Source organism: Rousettus aegyptiacus, unplaced genomic scaffold (genome assembly GCF_014176215.1).
Source record: "Rousettus aegyptiacus isolate mRouAeg1 unplaced genomic scaffold, mRouAeg1.p scaffold_m13_p_2, whole genome shotgun sequence".
In the NCBI taxonomy this organism is placed as follows: Eukaryota; Metazoa; Chordata; class Mammalia; order Chiroptera; family Pteropodidae; genus Rousettus; species Rousettus aegyptiacus.
The window spans coordinates 34,258,252-34,275,129 of NW_023416295.1; the positions used below are offsets into that span (position 1 = coordinate 34,258,252).

Sequence of the window (16,878 nt, forward strand, 5' to 3'; positions counted from 1 at the left end):
ATTATGTGGAGCTAAATGTGCGACCAGAGCTAGATGAAAGATGAAATACTACCTACACAAAGGTGAGAGTGAAAGCTGAGAGAAGGGATATGCTGTTGAGTAGGTAGACAAGTGAAAAAGAAACAAAAGGCCTCAGGGTTTACCCAGTAAGCAAACACAAAAGGAGTCAGGAAAGCACAGAGAACAGCTTCAAAAATGAAGAGACAATAAAGTGGTTTTCGAAATGACAGAACGACTATAACAAAATTAAATAAAAGCACTACATGGAAAACTGATCATAACATTTTTTTCCATAAAATATTTAAGATAATAGTAAAATCTTAGCCTAAACCAGAAATCTAAACCAGAAATGAAGTTGGTCGAAGGAAATGTATAGCCTAACATGACTGGTTCAAAGAATTTGACTATGGAAAAAAGATAAAGTAGGTAACTTGCTTATATCCCACCTCCTTCCAGAACATGATACAATACAGTTAATAAAATATTAAGTTAGACCAAGGAAAGGAGGAAAAGTAAATATCCCAGCCATGTGAACTAATAAAATTGCTAGTTATATATTAAAAATTCGCTCTGAGCTTACTGGTAAGCAGGGTAAAAAGGTACACGGTGCAAATTGTATAGTTTCATATAAGTACAATAATTTCTCAACAGAAATTTTTTCTGGAAACTAAAAAATGAAATTTCTCATGTGAACCTAAAGTATAAAGGCCAATATCCTTGTCAGGTTTTACAATAAACAAAGCAATTTTATCCCTGTTTAATAGTTATGTTATATTTAACAAAAGCGAAATATTGTTTTAAGTCCTTTATGAGTTAACTCATTTTTCACCTGGCTATTTCTTTTAATAATCCTCTATAAAACCTGGCAGAATCTGGAGTGAGCGCTGGCACTCCAGGTGGCTTGCTGATTGAGGGATGACCTATGCTTTGGAAGCTGAGTATTAGAAAGGATAACAGGATCAACTGGAAGCTTACCTCCCAGAATAAGAGAATTGTTTATCACATAAAGGCAACATGGAAGGAGTCAAAGGAGGAAAGTCACATTCAGAAACTACATTATTCAGAAAATAGAATCTTAAACCAAATTTAAAAAATGTTTTCACAATCTTAAAGTCAGTACTTGCAGACTTGCTCTTGAAATCCTTGATTGAAAGTGCTCAGGATTATACAGGTATACCTCATTTTATTGCACTTCACTTTACTTCACAAGTGTTGAGTATTTTTACAAACTGAAGGCAAGACCCTCCACCAGCAGAAAGATTATAACTCACTTTTTAATTACAATACTGACATTATGGTGGTATTAAATGGAACCCACATCTGCCTATGTCTGTACTTGGATTGTTCCTGAACCAGTGTAGTTATTTTTTTTGGTGGCAAAAAAAAAAAAAAAAAACCAAACTCCTTTGAACTAAGGTAAACAAGGTTATCTCACTGGCCAAACTCCCAGGGAATCGGAGCAAATATTCTTGAAGGATTCTCTGCCTAGAATGATTTTCTTTGTGGGCTGGGGGAGACAGGACTGGATATTTGTTATGTAGGGGTGTCAATAAGTATTAGCCAAAACAGTACTTCAAAGTATTGCTAAGAGAAGACTTATTTTAGAAGGCAATGAAGGAAGATAGAAGCTTCTGGAAAACATGTACCTCACAAAAGGAGATCAACTTCCCATCTGACAAGGGAAACAAAGAGGGACATTAAAAAGACAGACTGGTATTTTTAACAGATACTAGTCCCCATCCTATAGTTTTAAGGACAATTTTTAAATGCTAGTAATTGCATTTTGCAATTCCGTAACTCTAGGCACAGGTATTTAAACTAGTTACATGCCTGATAAACCAGGTGATAAGGTAAGAGTACCAAATGAAGTTAAGCAAACACATTCTAGTCCCTAAAAAACATTAGAGAAGAAATTTAACAAAAGTCTAGCTTTTTAGAACCTGAAGCAAGGTTTGAATCATCTAACTTAAGATGTTAAATGACCTGCCCATGGTCATAGGCTAAATTATCACACAATTCCACAAATTTTATGGCACTAAATCATCACACAATTCCACAAATTTTGCCCATCACAAAGTGATTCTTTAAAAATAACATTTCTAAATATAAATGTTACATAAATATCTAACCACTGACTGTATACTTGAAATTAGTAATAAAATAAAATGCTAAAAAAAGAATCAAATTCAAGAAAGTAATTTTAAAATAACATTTTTTTCAGTCTGGGAAAACGACTTTAGCTTGGCATGTTTTCGGAAGGTGCCAACTTCAATTACAGGAAACATTTAGCAGATGAGAGTTAAAGTATAAGAATCATGCTCTGAGTTTGACTTAAGGTGCTCTGGGGCTGGAGAGAGTACCGTAAATGAAAGAGAGGCAGTAAGGGTCACGTAACGTCAGTACGACGTCAGAAAAATAGTAGGGTATAAAGCAAGCAGACTGGTAAATTTGTACCCACACTGGGAAAACAAAGTTTGTGTCCATTTATGTAACTTACACAAGACAAAACAGCCAGGAAACTGCTTCGCATATTGTGTACGAAAAACCAATTCTGTTTTAAGACTAAACTGCTATGTGGTATAGACGAATTAACATCCTATCACAATTTAAGTATTTAACTTGAACTTAAGTGTTTTATCCATCGTCACATTTCACCTTGGCTATACTGACTTTTATTTCAAAAACTCGTCCATCTCAAGCAAGACATCAGATAGGCCAAAGCCGGTCCCCAGTGCAAACAGGTGGTCTGATTGAGGGCCCCATCTTCTTGGCCATGTGACCCTTTTCTTCCTTATCTCGTTTCAGAAACATTTCCGGTGCCCCAGATGGCTATACACACGCCTGAAGGAGCCACTCAGAAATATTAGGAATACTCTGCCACGTTACGCTTCCAAAGATAAGTGGCAGAGATCGAAGAAGGGCAGAGAGGAAACTCGAGCCTGGAAAAGCGACGAGTCAGGAAGCCACAGACTTTGCTCAGCGCTAGACTCCTAAATGTCACTTGGTGATGTTCATGTGGCATCACCCACGAAACGCTGGGCGAGCGCCCAGATGCTGCAGCCCAGAGCCAGGGCGCGGAGCACGCGGCGTGGGCCAGACAGCCGCAGCTCCAGGGTGGGTGGGGGGCAGGGGTGGGCCAGACTGGCCCTTCCACGGCTCCACCCTGGCGGCCAGCGGGCGGAGGCGGGGAAGGGAAGTGAGGGCCCAGCGGAGGGGCACGGGCAGAGAAGGCTCGGGCGCGGCTGGGCCTAATCACATGGCGCAGAAGGCGTAGGCCGCCCGGCATCTCTCTCTCTCTCTCGAACCTCTGCTCTCATCCCGCCCCGCCGTAGTCCCCTCCAAGGCCCGGGCCCCACGCGGGTTGAGGTCTCCTCTGCCTCGCGGAGACACTCACTTTTCGCCTGAGGCCACCAACTCCTTGCCCTCGCTGTTGGCGAACGCGTCCGTCTCTCCGGGGCCGTCCTTGGGGCCGGGCGTCTGCTGGGCCGCGGGCGGAGACGCCCCGGGCTGTTGCTGCTGCTGCTGCTGCTGCTGTTGCTGCTGCGCGCCCCCCTTGCCCAGCTCCTGCAGGATCTCTGAGGGGGAGCTCGACAGGCTCCGGGCGAGGGGCTCCGCCGGCCGGCCGCCCCCACCCCACCACGGGTAGAGCCGTGCGGCGGCCGCCGGGCCTGCGGCCTCCGGTCCCCCGCCCTGGGCGCGCCGGCACAGGGTGGCAAGGGGCTGCGCCCGTTTCAGAGCCGCGCAGGAGGAGGCGGGGGGCCGCAGGAGCAAGTCCCGCAGCATCGCCGAGCCTCGAAGCCGCATCATGCCGCCCGGTTAGTCAGTGCGGACTCGACAGCGGATGATGCTCGGGGCGTGGGCCGCAGCTCTCTGGGTATGCGTTCTCCCGAGGGACGGCGAGAGGGCAAGTAAGGACAGGGCAGCGACGTGAGTGTGGGTGAGGTTCCGGTTGCTGCTGCTGCTGCTGCTGCTGCCGCCGCCGCTGCTGCCCCAGAGGCCGCCAGAGGCCAATTTTCCTCTCACCGTCCAGGACTCCGCACTGAGGCTGAAGTGCAGGGGAGGGCCGGAGACATTCCGCGCTCACCCTTCTGGGGGCGGGAGAACGCAGGTGGCCTGCCCACTTAGCCTGCTCCGATTGGCTCAGGTTCTAAACCTCTCTTCTGATTGGTGATTGGAGCAGTCAAATTTCTCTCGGCTTTTGTTGCGCGAAGAGTCGGGCGGGGGACTTGCGGGAGGCGGGGAAAGGAATCAAACTGACGTGTGAGGCGGAAAACCAGGCGGGGCTCCAGAGTTGCCCCTTCCCTCTCGCTTTGTCAACCCCGAGGCTCCCCTGTTTGGGACAGGGATCTCAGGAGTCTCCTCTTTAAAGAAGCTGATGGACTCCTGGACTCTGGGACCTCAAACTGCAGGAGAGACTGATAAGCCCCTGCAGCTGGGTGGCCCGCGGTCCGCGGGCCTGGCAGGAGCTCAGCTGGTCCAAGCGTGCAGCTGGTCCCTGGGCTATATCAGTAAGGGCGCGTGGCGACGCCTCTTAGGGCCGCGGTACCACGAAGGCAGCCCCAAACAAGCCTCGTTCCTCTGCCAAATGTCATATTTACTTGAAACTTTCCATGGCTGGCGTGTGAAGTGTTTTTGGAAAAAAAAATGAGCCAAATCCTTTCAGCTATGCGACTTAGCCATTTGGAGAGTTGGAGTTCGGAGGAGGGCAAAAGGGGGCGGGGAGTGGGATTCCAAAATACGCTGCTTTCCTTTTTAAACATTATTTTTAAATATGCACCAGTATCTCAAAAATAGTTTTGAACAGCAGTGATTCCTTCAACACTAGTTTGCTTGAAAGCAAAATGTAATTTTTTTTTTTTGTTTACGAAAGCTGCTTCATCATTAAAAAATAAAAGCGACCGAATACTGGTTCTCTATATCGTTTTAGGCTAGTATCACTATCCATTTATCCTTTTGGAGCTGTAGAAAAAGAGCCAAGAATCTGGTAATCTCTTGACTTTTTCTCTGAGCCTACACTCTACTCCACGACAAAGATGTTTTTAGACAGTTTTCTGACACAAGTATGTTTAAATGCCTAGATCCATAAAGGTTAATGAGATGATTTTTATGAAACAAAGTGTGTGTCAGGTGCTTCATAAACTCATTACAAGATTTAGTAATCTAATGAATCTTAAAATATTTCCCTAGATTAATAATGAGGAAATCTGGCTGTATCTATGATATGACCTTTGACATATCATAGTTCGCCATGTTTAAGTTTTTTCTGTGTGCTCTTTAACTGGAGGAACATGGAACAAGTTATTGTCTAAAGCACTTAATCACATTTTTTTAAAAAGTTAAGATAATTGCAAATTATTTCGAGGGCTTTTATTACTACTTAATGTTACCTGCCACAAAAATTTGAACAAAGTAATAATGTATTCAGGAAAAGCAACATCGAATTTTGGAGAAAACATAACAAATACTACTTTTGCCTGACCTTTCCAGTCTGACTACCAATGACAAAAACCTAATTATTTTTCCATCTCTTAGGTATAACTAGTTATCAGTTTTGACTGCCTCCTTTCTGTCAGCCACATCCAAGCTATTGACAGATCCAGTTATTATTTTCCTCCTGGTTTTTTTTTTCTCAGTTTCTGTAATTTTTCTATGAAAATTCTTTCCAATGGCTAAAGGTTTAACTACTTCATAGTATACATAACAAATATAAAAGAATAGCTAGTGCTAGATTATTTTCTAGAGCTTCTACTTTCAGGGATGATCTGCTGAGGATGGACAGATGTTATTCCTGTAACATTTAGAAAAACTTAAGTCTGCCGAAATTTAACCCCTTCTTTGAGAAGACCAATGAAAAAGTTATAGACAGAGAATTGAAATGACTACAAATAGAATAAAGATGTGATCCATTAATGCTTTTTTTAATTCTTTTCTTCACATATATTTTTTAATTTTTAGTGATTTTTTTAATCAAATACAACTTTGTAACTATGAATTGGAGTTAATTACTATTTCCATTAGGTTAATTATTCACCTAATAATTATATCATCGTATAAACAAAATCTATCGCTTATAAAAGCTTTTTATACACATACATCAGTCCATCAAAATATCTAGAAATAGAAAATGGCTCTCCAGATTAACATGTGGCTGGGTTGTCAGAGCTACTCTTAGACTTCCTCTTTGCTACCAAGTGCAGCTATCCTACAGTGAGTTATGGTCTCATAGCTGTTGAGAATGCAATCAACATCCAAAGGAAAAATTGGAATGTATGCATGTTGTTTCTATTCTACCTGGAAGCACAGTTCTTGAGCTTCTACCTTCTTTTGAAGATTGGTAAAGGCCAGCATTTCAAGACCATTATATAGCCTAGATATAAATTCCGGATAGTACCCTTAACAAAAACTAAAAGGTTATTATTTGTTGATATAGAGCTAAACAGAAAATAATTCTACTCTGTCTAATGGCTTAAAAAGATTGCCTAAGTTTGTTCATTTTTTTGTTTGTTCTTGTATTTAGAGATTAGAACAAGATTTAGGAAACCTCTAAACAACCTTCCGTTACTACTTCCCTTTCTTCTGTTGCTTTCTTCTGCTGTAACTGTCTAACTTCCTAATCTCACTGATAAACCCTGCCAAATATGGCTTATTTTTCCAAAGCTGAATTTAGCTCTGCATTAAAATAAGTATTATAAATTCCTCATCTGTAAAATGAGGATAATGTTGGTATCTTATCTCATAGGGTTTTGAGGGTTAAATGAGTCAATACATGTAGAGCACTTAAGGCAATGGCAGTAGCATTCTTTAAGTGTTAGCCATAATAGTTGTCATGTCTATTATTGAAAAGCTAAAAAGAATTGTTTTAAACCATCAACCATAAAACATCATTTAAGAAGAAACTAGCTCCCCAAAATGAGACTATTTACTTACTTCATTTTTAGAAAACAAACCAAGAATTGCCAAAGCATCTTGAAATACAAATAGACTGCTGCAAAAACAGATTAAACAAAGCTAGGCTCAGTGCCCAAGGTACCAGCTATGTATGAATAACTAAAAAAAGTACTAAAGAAAAAAGAATTGCTAGATAAAACAAACAAAACTGGACTAAATGTAAATGTCATATACAATTAAATCTGAAAAATCTGTCATTTTCTACCTGTGTAAATTAAATTCAACCTCTATTCCTTGCAACATCACACAAAAATGGTGAGAGAGCTTTTCATCAAATTTGAAGAAACTAACTGAATATCTCGTTTAAAATACTAACTATATGAAATTCTTTTAGAGGGTTCCCTGATAGTTGGAATGAGAGTTGAGTGATTATTAGTTATTTTTCCTTCATTTAGAATGATATATAGTAGATATTTCAATGAGCTCAGTTTTTAAATTAATATTGTTTATACTTAAATCACAATTATATGTGTAGACCTTGCTGATATTAATTAAAGTTATTTTTAATATTTTTTGTAAATTCATAAAAAGTATGAATTAATGTTAGTTCAATATAAATATTAAACTAAATAATATTAATATTAGTTCAATATAAATTGAACTAAACTCCAGCCCAGAGGTGAGAAAGTCTTACTTGTATATTAGCAAAATCCCCCAAATTTTGATTCTATAAATAGTCCAAAAGTCAATCAAAAGGACACTTGTTTGGGAATGAATACAAATCCTTTGGTAGATTGTATTACTGTCCCCAAATATTTCTGTCCCTCTCATTGGGAGGACTTTACCCCCCCCCCCACCTTGTTGAATGGCAGGCTTGGCTTTATGTCTTGATTTTTTCAGTGAAATGTGAAAGAAAATGATATATACCATTGCTAAGCAGAAACATTTTAAGAGTAATTGTGTGGTTCTGTTATCTCTCTATACATTTTACAATAAGAACAGCGAATCTCAAAGAAGGGACGCTCCTTACCCTGGATCCCAGAATGATAGAGCAAAGCTAAAGATGACTGTGACTGACAAATAACAAAGAGAAACCTTACTGTAAGTAATTTCAATTTGGGTATTATCACAACAGGACTACTTAAGTTAGGTTGACAATATATCATCCAATGAAGAAGACTTGGCAGCCATAAGACTAGTATGGATTACAAAGAGTATTTGAGAACTCTAAAAGATAGGCAGTCATCTTCCAGAGCAGTTGAAAATACCAAGAGGACAGTCAGAGTAGGTATTATCAGAATTTGACATTCTCTTTCAGGGACGATTAAAACCAAAGTTCAAGTAAAAGATGTTTGATCGATGTTCTGATATGCCATATGTATTTGGACACTTTAGTTGGGAAAAATTAGCTGTGGTTTGAAGTATGAGCTCCATATCAATTATGTTGCTATGTCGGTTTTATGCTATGAACTCTAATGTTGGTTCAATATCTGATATTTGTCACATTTTTAAAGCTTGAAAAGGAAAAAAATAAGCCTGGGCTTTTACCTATTTATGTTCATGCAATGGTAATTTCATATTACCAATTCAGAAGCCCATTACTAAATTCCACTGAAACCATTATTTATAGAGCTAAATCCAAAATTCAGACATTTGAAAAAAAGTATCAGAATCCACAGTAATGAATTTTGGTGTCCTGGGGTAGAAAAAAATCAATATTCATCATCTGTATAGTGTGGGTTCCTTCAACTTTATCTTTACTTTTCAAGCTTCTGACATTTACAGTTAGCGTGTGATTCCCTCTGTCCAGTTACAAGTCACAATAAGCAATTCTACAAAAGAAATGTTGATGTGTGATAAGGCTGCTTCTTATAGTGACATTGGTATGTTGTGAGGCAGAATTTTATTCGTATGTACCCCAAATAGTAAAACAAACAGTATATCGTATAAAATATCTCTGTAGAAACAGCTTAAATGGTTATAAGTAGGAAAATAGATTAAAATAATGTGATATTTTCATATAATGGGATAACATAAATTATTTAAATTCAATATCCCCAGTATCATTAAAGTGGAAAAGTCTCAAAAACAATGTTGAGAAAAAAGACAAATTACAGATGGATATGTATATTATAATACCATGATTATAAAATTGTAAAACTTTCAAAACAATATATATTATTATAGATTTATACATGTATGGTTTAAAGTTTCAAATGTGCATAGGAATGTTAAACATCAAATTCAGCGTGGCAGTTATTATCTCTTGATATATATAATGGGGAATGAGATTGAAGTGATGAATTCAGGGAGCTTCAACTGTATCTGTAATGATTTATTTTTAAAGTTTTTTTTTTAAATCTGAATCAGATATGGCATCTGGGGAGCCGATAACAGGTATTTGTTATATCCTTTTTCTCTGTGTTTGAACTAATTCATAATTAAAGAAGCTTTGTTATAATGTTGAAAGCCATTATTTTTCTCTAACAATTATAAGTTTAGAAAATATTATAAACCCAATATTCAATTTTTAGTGGTTCCTTTTAAACTTTATTTTTGCCTAACTAATGCTGGGTGATACAATTATAGGGTAGCAATATAGGAACCCTATGAATGTATTTCAAGAGTACAACCAACAGACAATATCCTTGAACCAAAAGCTTTACAAAAGGTAAGGATGACTAATATTTAATTGAAAATATTTAATTGAAAAACTTATAAAAATTATTTGGTTCTTGGCTACCTCAAACATAAATATGAAAGAAATTTTTTCCTTAATCAAATATGAATAAAAATATATATCCATCTTTCCTTTGAAGGCAAAGAAGCTATTTATCTTTGTAATATTGCTGTTTGGGGACATATGTCAATTGCTAAATTTTATGACTATAGAAATTATAAGTCGATAAGGTCACACAGCTAATTAGCAATACAGTTGCCAGAGACACACCCTCAAACTACATGTGGCCCTTGCCCTCATTTCTTTTGAACCATTGGACAGATGCCTACAAGAGACATGTTTATGGGTGCAAAAACACCACTAGGTTTGTAAAAATCTTTGGAAATAATTTTTCCAATGAGGGACTCATTAAGTACGTTGAGTAAAGCAGACCAGGTTGTACTATATGAGGGAATAACAATGCTCCAGTAAGTTGGAAATGGAATGCCCTGTCTAAAGGGGGAGTAGCTAATCCATTCCAACCAATCTGAGCTAAGTGGAATGCAGGCACAGTTAGCTAGACCTTTGAATTCTTTAAGATATTCCACGAATATGGTATTTAAAAATAAATAAAATTTGACTTTTAAAAGTAAGCAGCTCACTCAATTTTTTGAAACATTAGCTTAGTCAAAAAAAAAAGAAAGAAAGAAAGAAATCTATAAGAATAATTTGGCCCATGAACCACCATATTTCCAGTTCTGCCCTGAACAATCGTATGGTGGGAGATGAATAAAATCTAGTCTTTTGGTTTAAGGAAGTAGACAAACCACAGATACATAGACCCCTAATTAAAATACAGTATTCTGGATGCTATAAACATTATATATACATATACATACATATATATATTCTATTAGGGGGAGATTATGGAATATTTTAGAAAAAAGTTGACATTTGGTAGGAAGAAATTCAGGTGTATAGGTTGACAAAGGCATTCTTTCAAGAACAAAAAAAGAATGACATTAAATAGTAGGTTCAAAGAATTACAAATAATACAGTGTGGTTTTATTAGCACTCTTCACTAAATATTTCCAGTCTCTTCCTCTGTAGGATTGCATATCCCTACCCTATTGAAGTTGGATGTATACAGGCAAATTACTTTGGCCCGGAAAATGTGATTATAAGCTTAAAAAAGCAATGCAGAATTTTCTACTCTCTCCCTAGTCTCCTATTAATGCTTAAAGCTGGTGGCTTCTCTGTATACCTGGGTCTTTCAATTCAAAGAAAGGAATGTTGTCATTTTAAATTGTGATTTGGGGGCTATTTGTTACCACAGCAAAACTTATCCTATACTGATGGATCTATGTAATGTGAGAGGAGAGTATGAGAAAGAGCATTGAATCATAGAGAAGCCAGTCCTGTTGGCGAAATATGGAAAGGTCAGCTTATAAAACAACCATTTACCTAAAAATATGTGTCCAAAATATGTGAATCAGAGAATTCAACTAAACGTATTTTATGCTTTTTTAATTGAATGCCATTTCTGTCTAGCTGTTCTTATTTCCACAACTAACTCTAAAGTTAACAAATATTATTTGAGTCAAGAAAAAGATGTCTTCATAATTCATCCTTTAATCTTACAGTTACATAGTCACTGACCTATATGCTCCAGGTAGAAAATATCCAGAGACATCTGCAGACTCAGTATATATTAGCCACACTTCATATCGAACACCAGATGCTATTCCATTTCTACTGACAGAGACATAATACAAAGGAAAATGCTTACAATTTGAAGAGAAACAGGCTTAGATTTTAATTCCAGCAGGGTGTACTACCTTCACCCAGTATTGCCTTCATGGATTTCTACCTCCTAGTAACATTTCATTTCAATGAGGGTTTCTAGAAATAGTGTTTTAATACAAGAAAGTGACTCAAACGGTGAGAACTTGACATCTCATGAAAGACAAAAACAGAACTTTTGTGTTGATAAACTTTGCTAACTTCCTACCTGAGAGGAGGAGATAAGAGATAGCTTATACTATATAGGCAAGTTTATGTAGGCAGGGGAAGAAGTGAAGTAGGAAGAAATCTGGATATGAAGGGTTATCCTAAATGGTAAGACACAGAGCCTATGAATATATTGGAATACATCTTAACATATCAAAAACACTGAGAAGAATACCAAAAGAAGAAGAGAGGATGAAGAACAAAGATGGGGATAAACTTAATCTCCTTCATAATGTAGTGTTTCCTTAATATGTTGTGAAGTAGGCCAAGGGAAGTGCCCTTAAATGTGTAACTTGCTAGGGTCTCCTCAGATTGAGAGGAAAAGCAAGTCTTTGCATAGTGAGAAATCCAACAAATAAATTTTAAGTCCAATTCTAAACACGAAATTTATTTATTTATTTAAAAGTTTAATGATTTTTATATAGATTTCTAAAGGATTTCTGAACTAAGAGTCAGGCGACTGGAGTTCTAGTTCCAGCCTGGCTATTACGCAGCTGGTGGACCTAGCTAAGCCCCTTGACCTGTCCAGTGCCTTTGTTCCCTTGTCTATAAAGTGGAAGCTTGGACTAGGTGTCTCAAACTTGCCACCTTGGTCCAAGGTATGATTCTGAGCGCTGGGTACAAGCAATTGTGTCTTTTAACTGGAAATTATTCAACACTTACAGATGAAATCTCATGTCAATTTTTTCTCCAACAAATACTATAGGAATTGCAGGGTGACACGTTGTAAATATCAAAGAAGGTTAAAGAATGTTTTAAGTCTAATGACTAGACAAAAGCTATAAATGCCTAGCATATGGCAGTTTTGCAACAGCAATAAAGAGTACACACACACCTTTAGGTTAATAATTAAAGATACTGTTAAGGGATGATATGAGAAAGGACAGAGAAAGGACAATGAGATGCATAGCCAAGAACCTTAAGGTCTGGGGCAAGTTCCTGTCACTGTAACCTGGTTGCTACAGCTTTAATCTTGATGGGGTTTTACCCCATGTGGAAATAGACACTATCAGAACATAAAGGCAACTATATTTAAGGGTATTTCATGTACTGTGCAACCGGCTGGCACTCACCGTGGCAGAGGGCTCCATAGTCACTCAGCATGCACATGCTGTCATTAGAGGCAGCAATTGGCTCTAAAGAGCCCTAGCAGTCAGACTCCCAACAGTCTCCAGGATAGCATTTTGATACAAATCTTAGTGTGTGCTTTTAGAGAATCATTAGCAAAAGAAGATAACCACAAGTAAATAGAAAGCAGGTGGGCTGGTACAAACAGTGTCACTAAAATAATTTTCAAGTCAATTACTGTAGGTTTTTTGTTGTCGTTTTGTACTTTTTAAAGGGATGGGATATCTAGGCTCTTCTTATCTCTAAATAATAAAACTCTTTCACTCCTAGCAACTACTTTCTGGAAAACAACCTGTCAAAAAGATCAAAACATTGAAAAGAGGTCTTTCGCACATTTAACAATGATAAGAGAGGTTTTAAGAGCAAAGTCCTATAATAGCTTCAATCATACATGGCTGTATCCACTACCTCTTAGATGAACACCAGGGTCAGGAACGTCTTTGCTGCAAAAATGCTTATTAACCCTTCTGTGATCACTGCATTCTGGATATGGCCATTCACCTACCTACAGAATTTTCCAATAAAACAATCATTGAAATTTTTTGTGGGTGTACAGTTTGCCGCATGCATTAACTGCACAATAATAAAACAAATTGCATTTATTTTCTTGCTTCTCTCTATGTTACACTGGACAATTTATATAACTTCAAGGGGCCTCAGTTTTCTCACTTGTAAAGTGAAGATAATAGCACCCAGGTTCGGGGGGCTGTTGTGAGAATTAAATGAGTAATTCATCTGTCTTGTTCAGGCACAGGTCCACGCAGAAACTAAATCGATGTTAGCTCCTGGTCTCTTGCAATCCATTTATATCAAGAAGTCAGAGTGATCTTAAGCTGTTAGTCAGATTGTGTTACTCTCCAGCTTAAAACCCTTAATGGTCCCTATTGCAGTAAGGATAAAATTAAAATATGTAACCTTCCCTACAAGGCCTCCTTGGCTCTGCCTCAGTTGTAGCTACAGCCAGTCTTGCACTGAGGTTTATACTCCAGCACCATTGCCTCCTTTCAGGTCTTCAGATAGGCCAGACCTATCTCATGGTGCCTGCATGATAGTAGCACAAGGGGAGATTTGGGAGCTTTATTTCTTGCAATATGCATCAAAATCACCTCTTCTTTAATATGCACAATTGCTATTTTACAAATCTTAAGTAAACTGCTATGTGAAAACAGCTTCTATCTAGCTCCCCACTCAGTCAAACTGCTGCCTCCGAGGCCCTCCTGGATTGTAATTTGGAGACTGTCACTGCTTCTGCACATGCTATTCCCCCTGCCTGAAACCCTCATCTAACCTTTTTGTTACTGGCGATATTGTACTCTGTAGGTCTCAGCTTAAATGTCACCTCCTCAAATATGTTTTCTAGTTAAGAACTCTCATAATGCCATAATGCCGGGGTTTTTTTTTTTTTTTCTTCTTCTTTCAAGCAAATGAATAATCCTCTGTGACTTCTGTGTTCTTGCCTGCTGGACTATAAGGTTCATAAGGGCCAGGATATCATGGCTGCTTCTCTCATGGCCAGTCTGGCATAGAGAAGGCATGCAGGAAGTGCTTGTTGCTGGAGTTTAATATTTCCTAACAAAACCTACCCAAAGATATAGCAAAAGATCTCCCCCTCAACACACACACACACACACACGAAAAATTGAAAAACACTACTCCAAACGACCTGATGTCAAATTTGGAGGTCCTTCCTGAGCCAATGTCCAGGAGGGAAAGAGAAAATACCTCCATCAAACACCATGCCTTTGTATCCTGGCCTCTTCCTGTTTACTCTTTAACATCCTTTCTTTCACAGTGTCCTCTGCATTTCAACATACACATGATTTTGGAGTAAAACTAACCTTTACGTAGAGGAGGGATTTGAGAAGGGGAAGTGCAGGGACCACTAACTAAGAACAGAAGAGTTAAACCGCAAGTACTGCCTCTAGGCACTCCTTCTCCTGAGCTCTTAGCAGAAATTTCCCTGCCATCCATATCTTTCTACCTCACTTCCAGTTGTGTCACAGTGCCTTTGAATCATTTACTAATGGCCTAAGTCACTTGCTTTTAGTTTCCTGAGTAGTGCTTCTGCATAGGTCTCTGAAAAGAAGTACTAATATCCTTTTCTGTTTGGATTCTAGATTTGGTCCCATTTGTCTTTTAGTCACAACAGCACATGTTATAACCCACTACCCCTTCCAACAACTTAGGAAGCTTTAACTAGGAAACTCCGTCTTCCCTCCTTTTCTTTTATGAATATTTATGAATGTCCCAGTGTGCCAAGCACTGTGCTAGGTATAATCCCTTCTGTATTCTCTGGCCTTGGCAGTCTGTTTAGATTGACAGTCGTTCTTGATTTTGTTTGTTCGTTTGTTTACTTTGAGTGTTCTTTCCTATCCGGCTTTGATTTTTCTTTAAGATTTCTCTCCCAGCCTGGTCTCACATCCTCCTTTAGAGTATTCCTGTTTGGAAACCATCAGTGTAGAAGGCAGCTCATAGGGAAGTTCTTGGAGATATTTTTATGTCTGTGTTTAAATGTATATATAGGAGTTTAGTAAGGAGAAAATAAGAATGTTTAGTAGCCAGACCTGAGGTCCTCCGTGTGAAGGGTGAGGGCCCTTTATAATTTATACTTTAAGTTTACACAGAATTTTTCTCGTTCTATTAGTTGAGGTTGCTGCACAGTCACGTATTTTTCTCCAGAATTCTATTGTGTGTCTTGCCCACTGAATGAGATAAATAGAGTAAGAACGGTTATGGTGTCAGTGATCTATTTTTATACTCTGGTTCATTTGCACTCTTTTCCTCCCTTATGCCAACTTTCTATGGCAATTTTCCCCCTCCACATTAAAAACAGCTTTCTGGAAACACTAATGGAAATCCTTGGTATGTATAACAGTATGAATGAGAAATCATCTTCTAGGCATATATCTTTAAGCTTTATCATTACAGAGTTTGAGGTTTTGGTGCTCAGCCACCTTAACCCCTGTAAAGAAATTTTATACCGAAATGTCCTTGTCTCCTCTAAATTCACACCCCTGAAGATAATTCTGCTCTGCCCGTAGGTAAGCTCTGCCTTGTCCTGATGTTCCAAGCCCTTCTCTTCAGGTTCCGAGGCTCATCTTAATTCTCAGGGTACATTTCTCTTCTGTTCTTATTTACAGAAACTGTTCACTTGGTCCTAAACTTATAAAACCAAGCAAACTGCCCAAAGGTGAGAATGGGGACAGACCATAGACTGTAGACTGGGTTTTTTAATTAGCGAAGAATAACTCCAGAAAGGTACCAGCATTTCTATACATACGTTTTCTACATTTTAGCATAAGCTTTCATCCTGCAGGATCTTCAGTTAGGGGGGAAAAGGTGACATACATACTGAGCATAAATTCCATGGATTCAGATGTATTATATATAATCCAAATAAGTGCATAATCATGGAAAGGTGGGAAGGAAAAGACTTGAGAAATCTGCCCCACTCCCCCATCGGTTTGGTAGTTTCATCTAGCATTCCTCAAAACTGACCATCTAGATCCAGTTTAAAGAAAATGATCTTTAGAAGAATAATGAGACTAATTCTAAAGTTCTGATTAGTATTTCTCAAAGAATCCCCTGCAGATAGCCTGTTTCAGCATCATATGGGTGAGGCCGAAGGGCCCTTGGGTTCCACCCAGAAAGGACAGACTCATCAGGCCTTCCAGGTGCATCCCAGGAATCTTACCCCCTAAGTGCTTTTTATACATACCGAAGTCTGAGACCTGCATGCTAACAGGGATCAGCCAGGGCAGATTACTGGGGCCGCAGAAGCACTTTCAGGACCTTGAGTGGAGCAATCTGTGCCTGCAGGCATTTTCATAGGAATGTGGTAAAACAGCTGTTACAAACCTACCGCCAACATTTTTTCCACATCTCACTGAATGGCCAAGAGAGTTACAAAGCTGGAAGATGCATAAGTTACTACTTCCTGATGCAGATGAGGAAAGGAGCCATTCCCTGGACCAGGGAGAGGAAGACCTAGCAGAAAATTAATAGTGCACTTGGTACTGGTAAAATTATGTTCCAAGCCCTCTGGCTGTATATCTATGCAGCCACACTAAGGGAAAAGGTTTGAATATTATGACAATCTGGAGAAACTGATTTGTTAGGAAGCATAAGTAAAAGATTCCAAATTATGTGGAGCATATTATAATCAGTTTATTCAAAACATAAAAATATAAAGG

General features: G+C 38.7%; 1 protein-coding gene across 3 annotated transcripts in view; it reads right to left on the reverse strand.

Moving 5' to 3' along the window:
- The window catches only part of GLS (glutaminase), a 69,753-nt gene extending 65,693 nt beyond the window's left edge, over positions 1 to 4,060 (reverse strand). For 2 of the 3 annotated variants that reach the window (XM_016161603.2, XM_016161613.2), the window contains exon 1: positions 3,395 to 4,059. In XM_016161603.2, the coding sequence (XP_016017089.1) occupies positions 3,395 to 3,807 (413 nt within the window). In that variant the 5' untranslated portion in view covers positions 3,808 to 4,059. Of the gene's footprint in view, positions 1 to 3,394 lie in introns of all 3 variants that reach the window. The other variant, XM_016161593.2, reaches the window with a different exon arrangement.
- Positions 4,061 to 16,878: the final 12,818 nt, after the last annotated feature.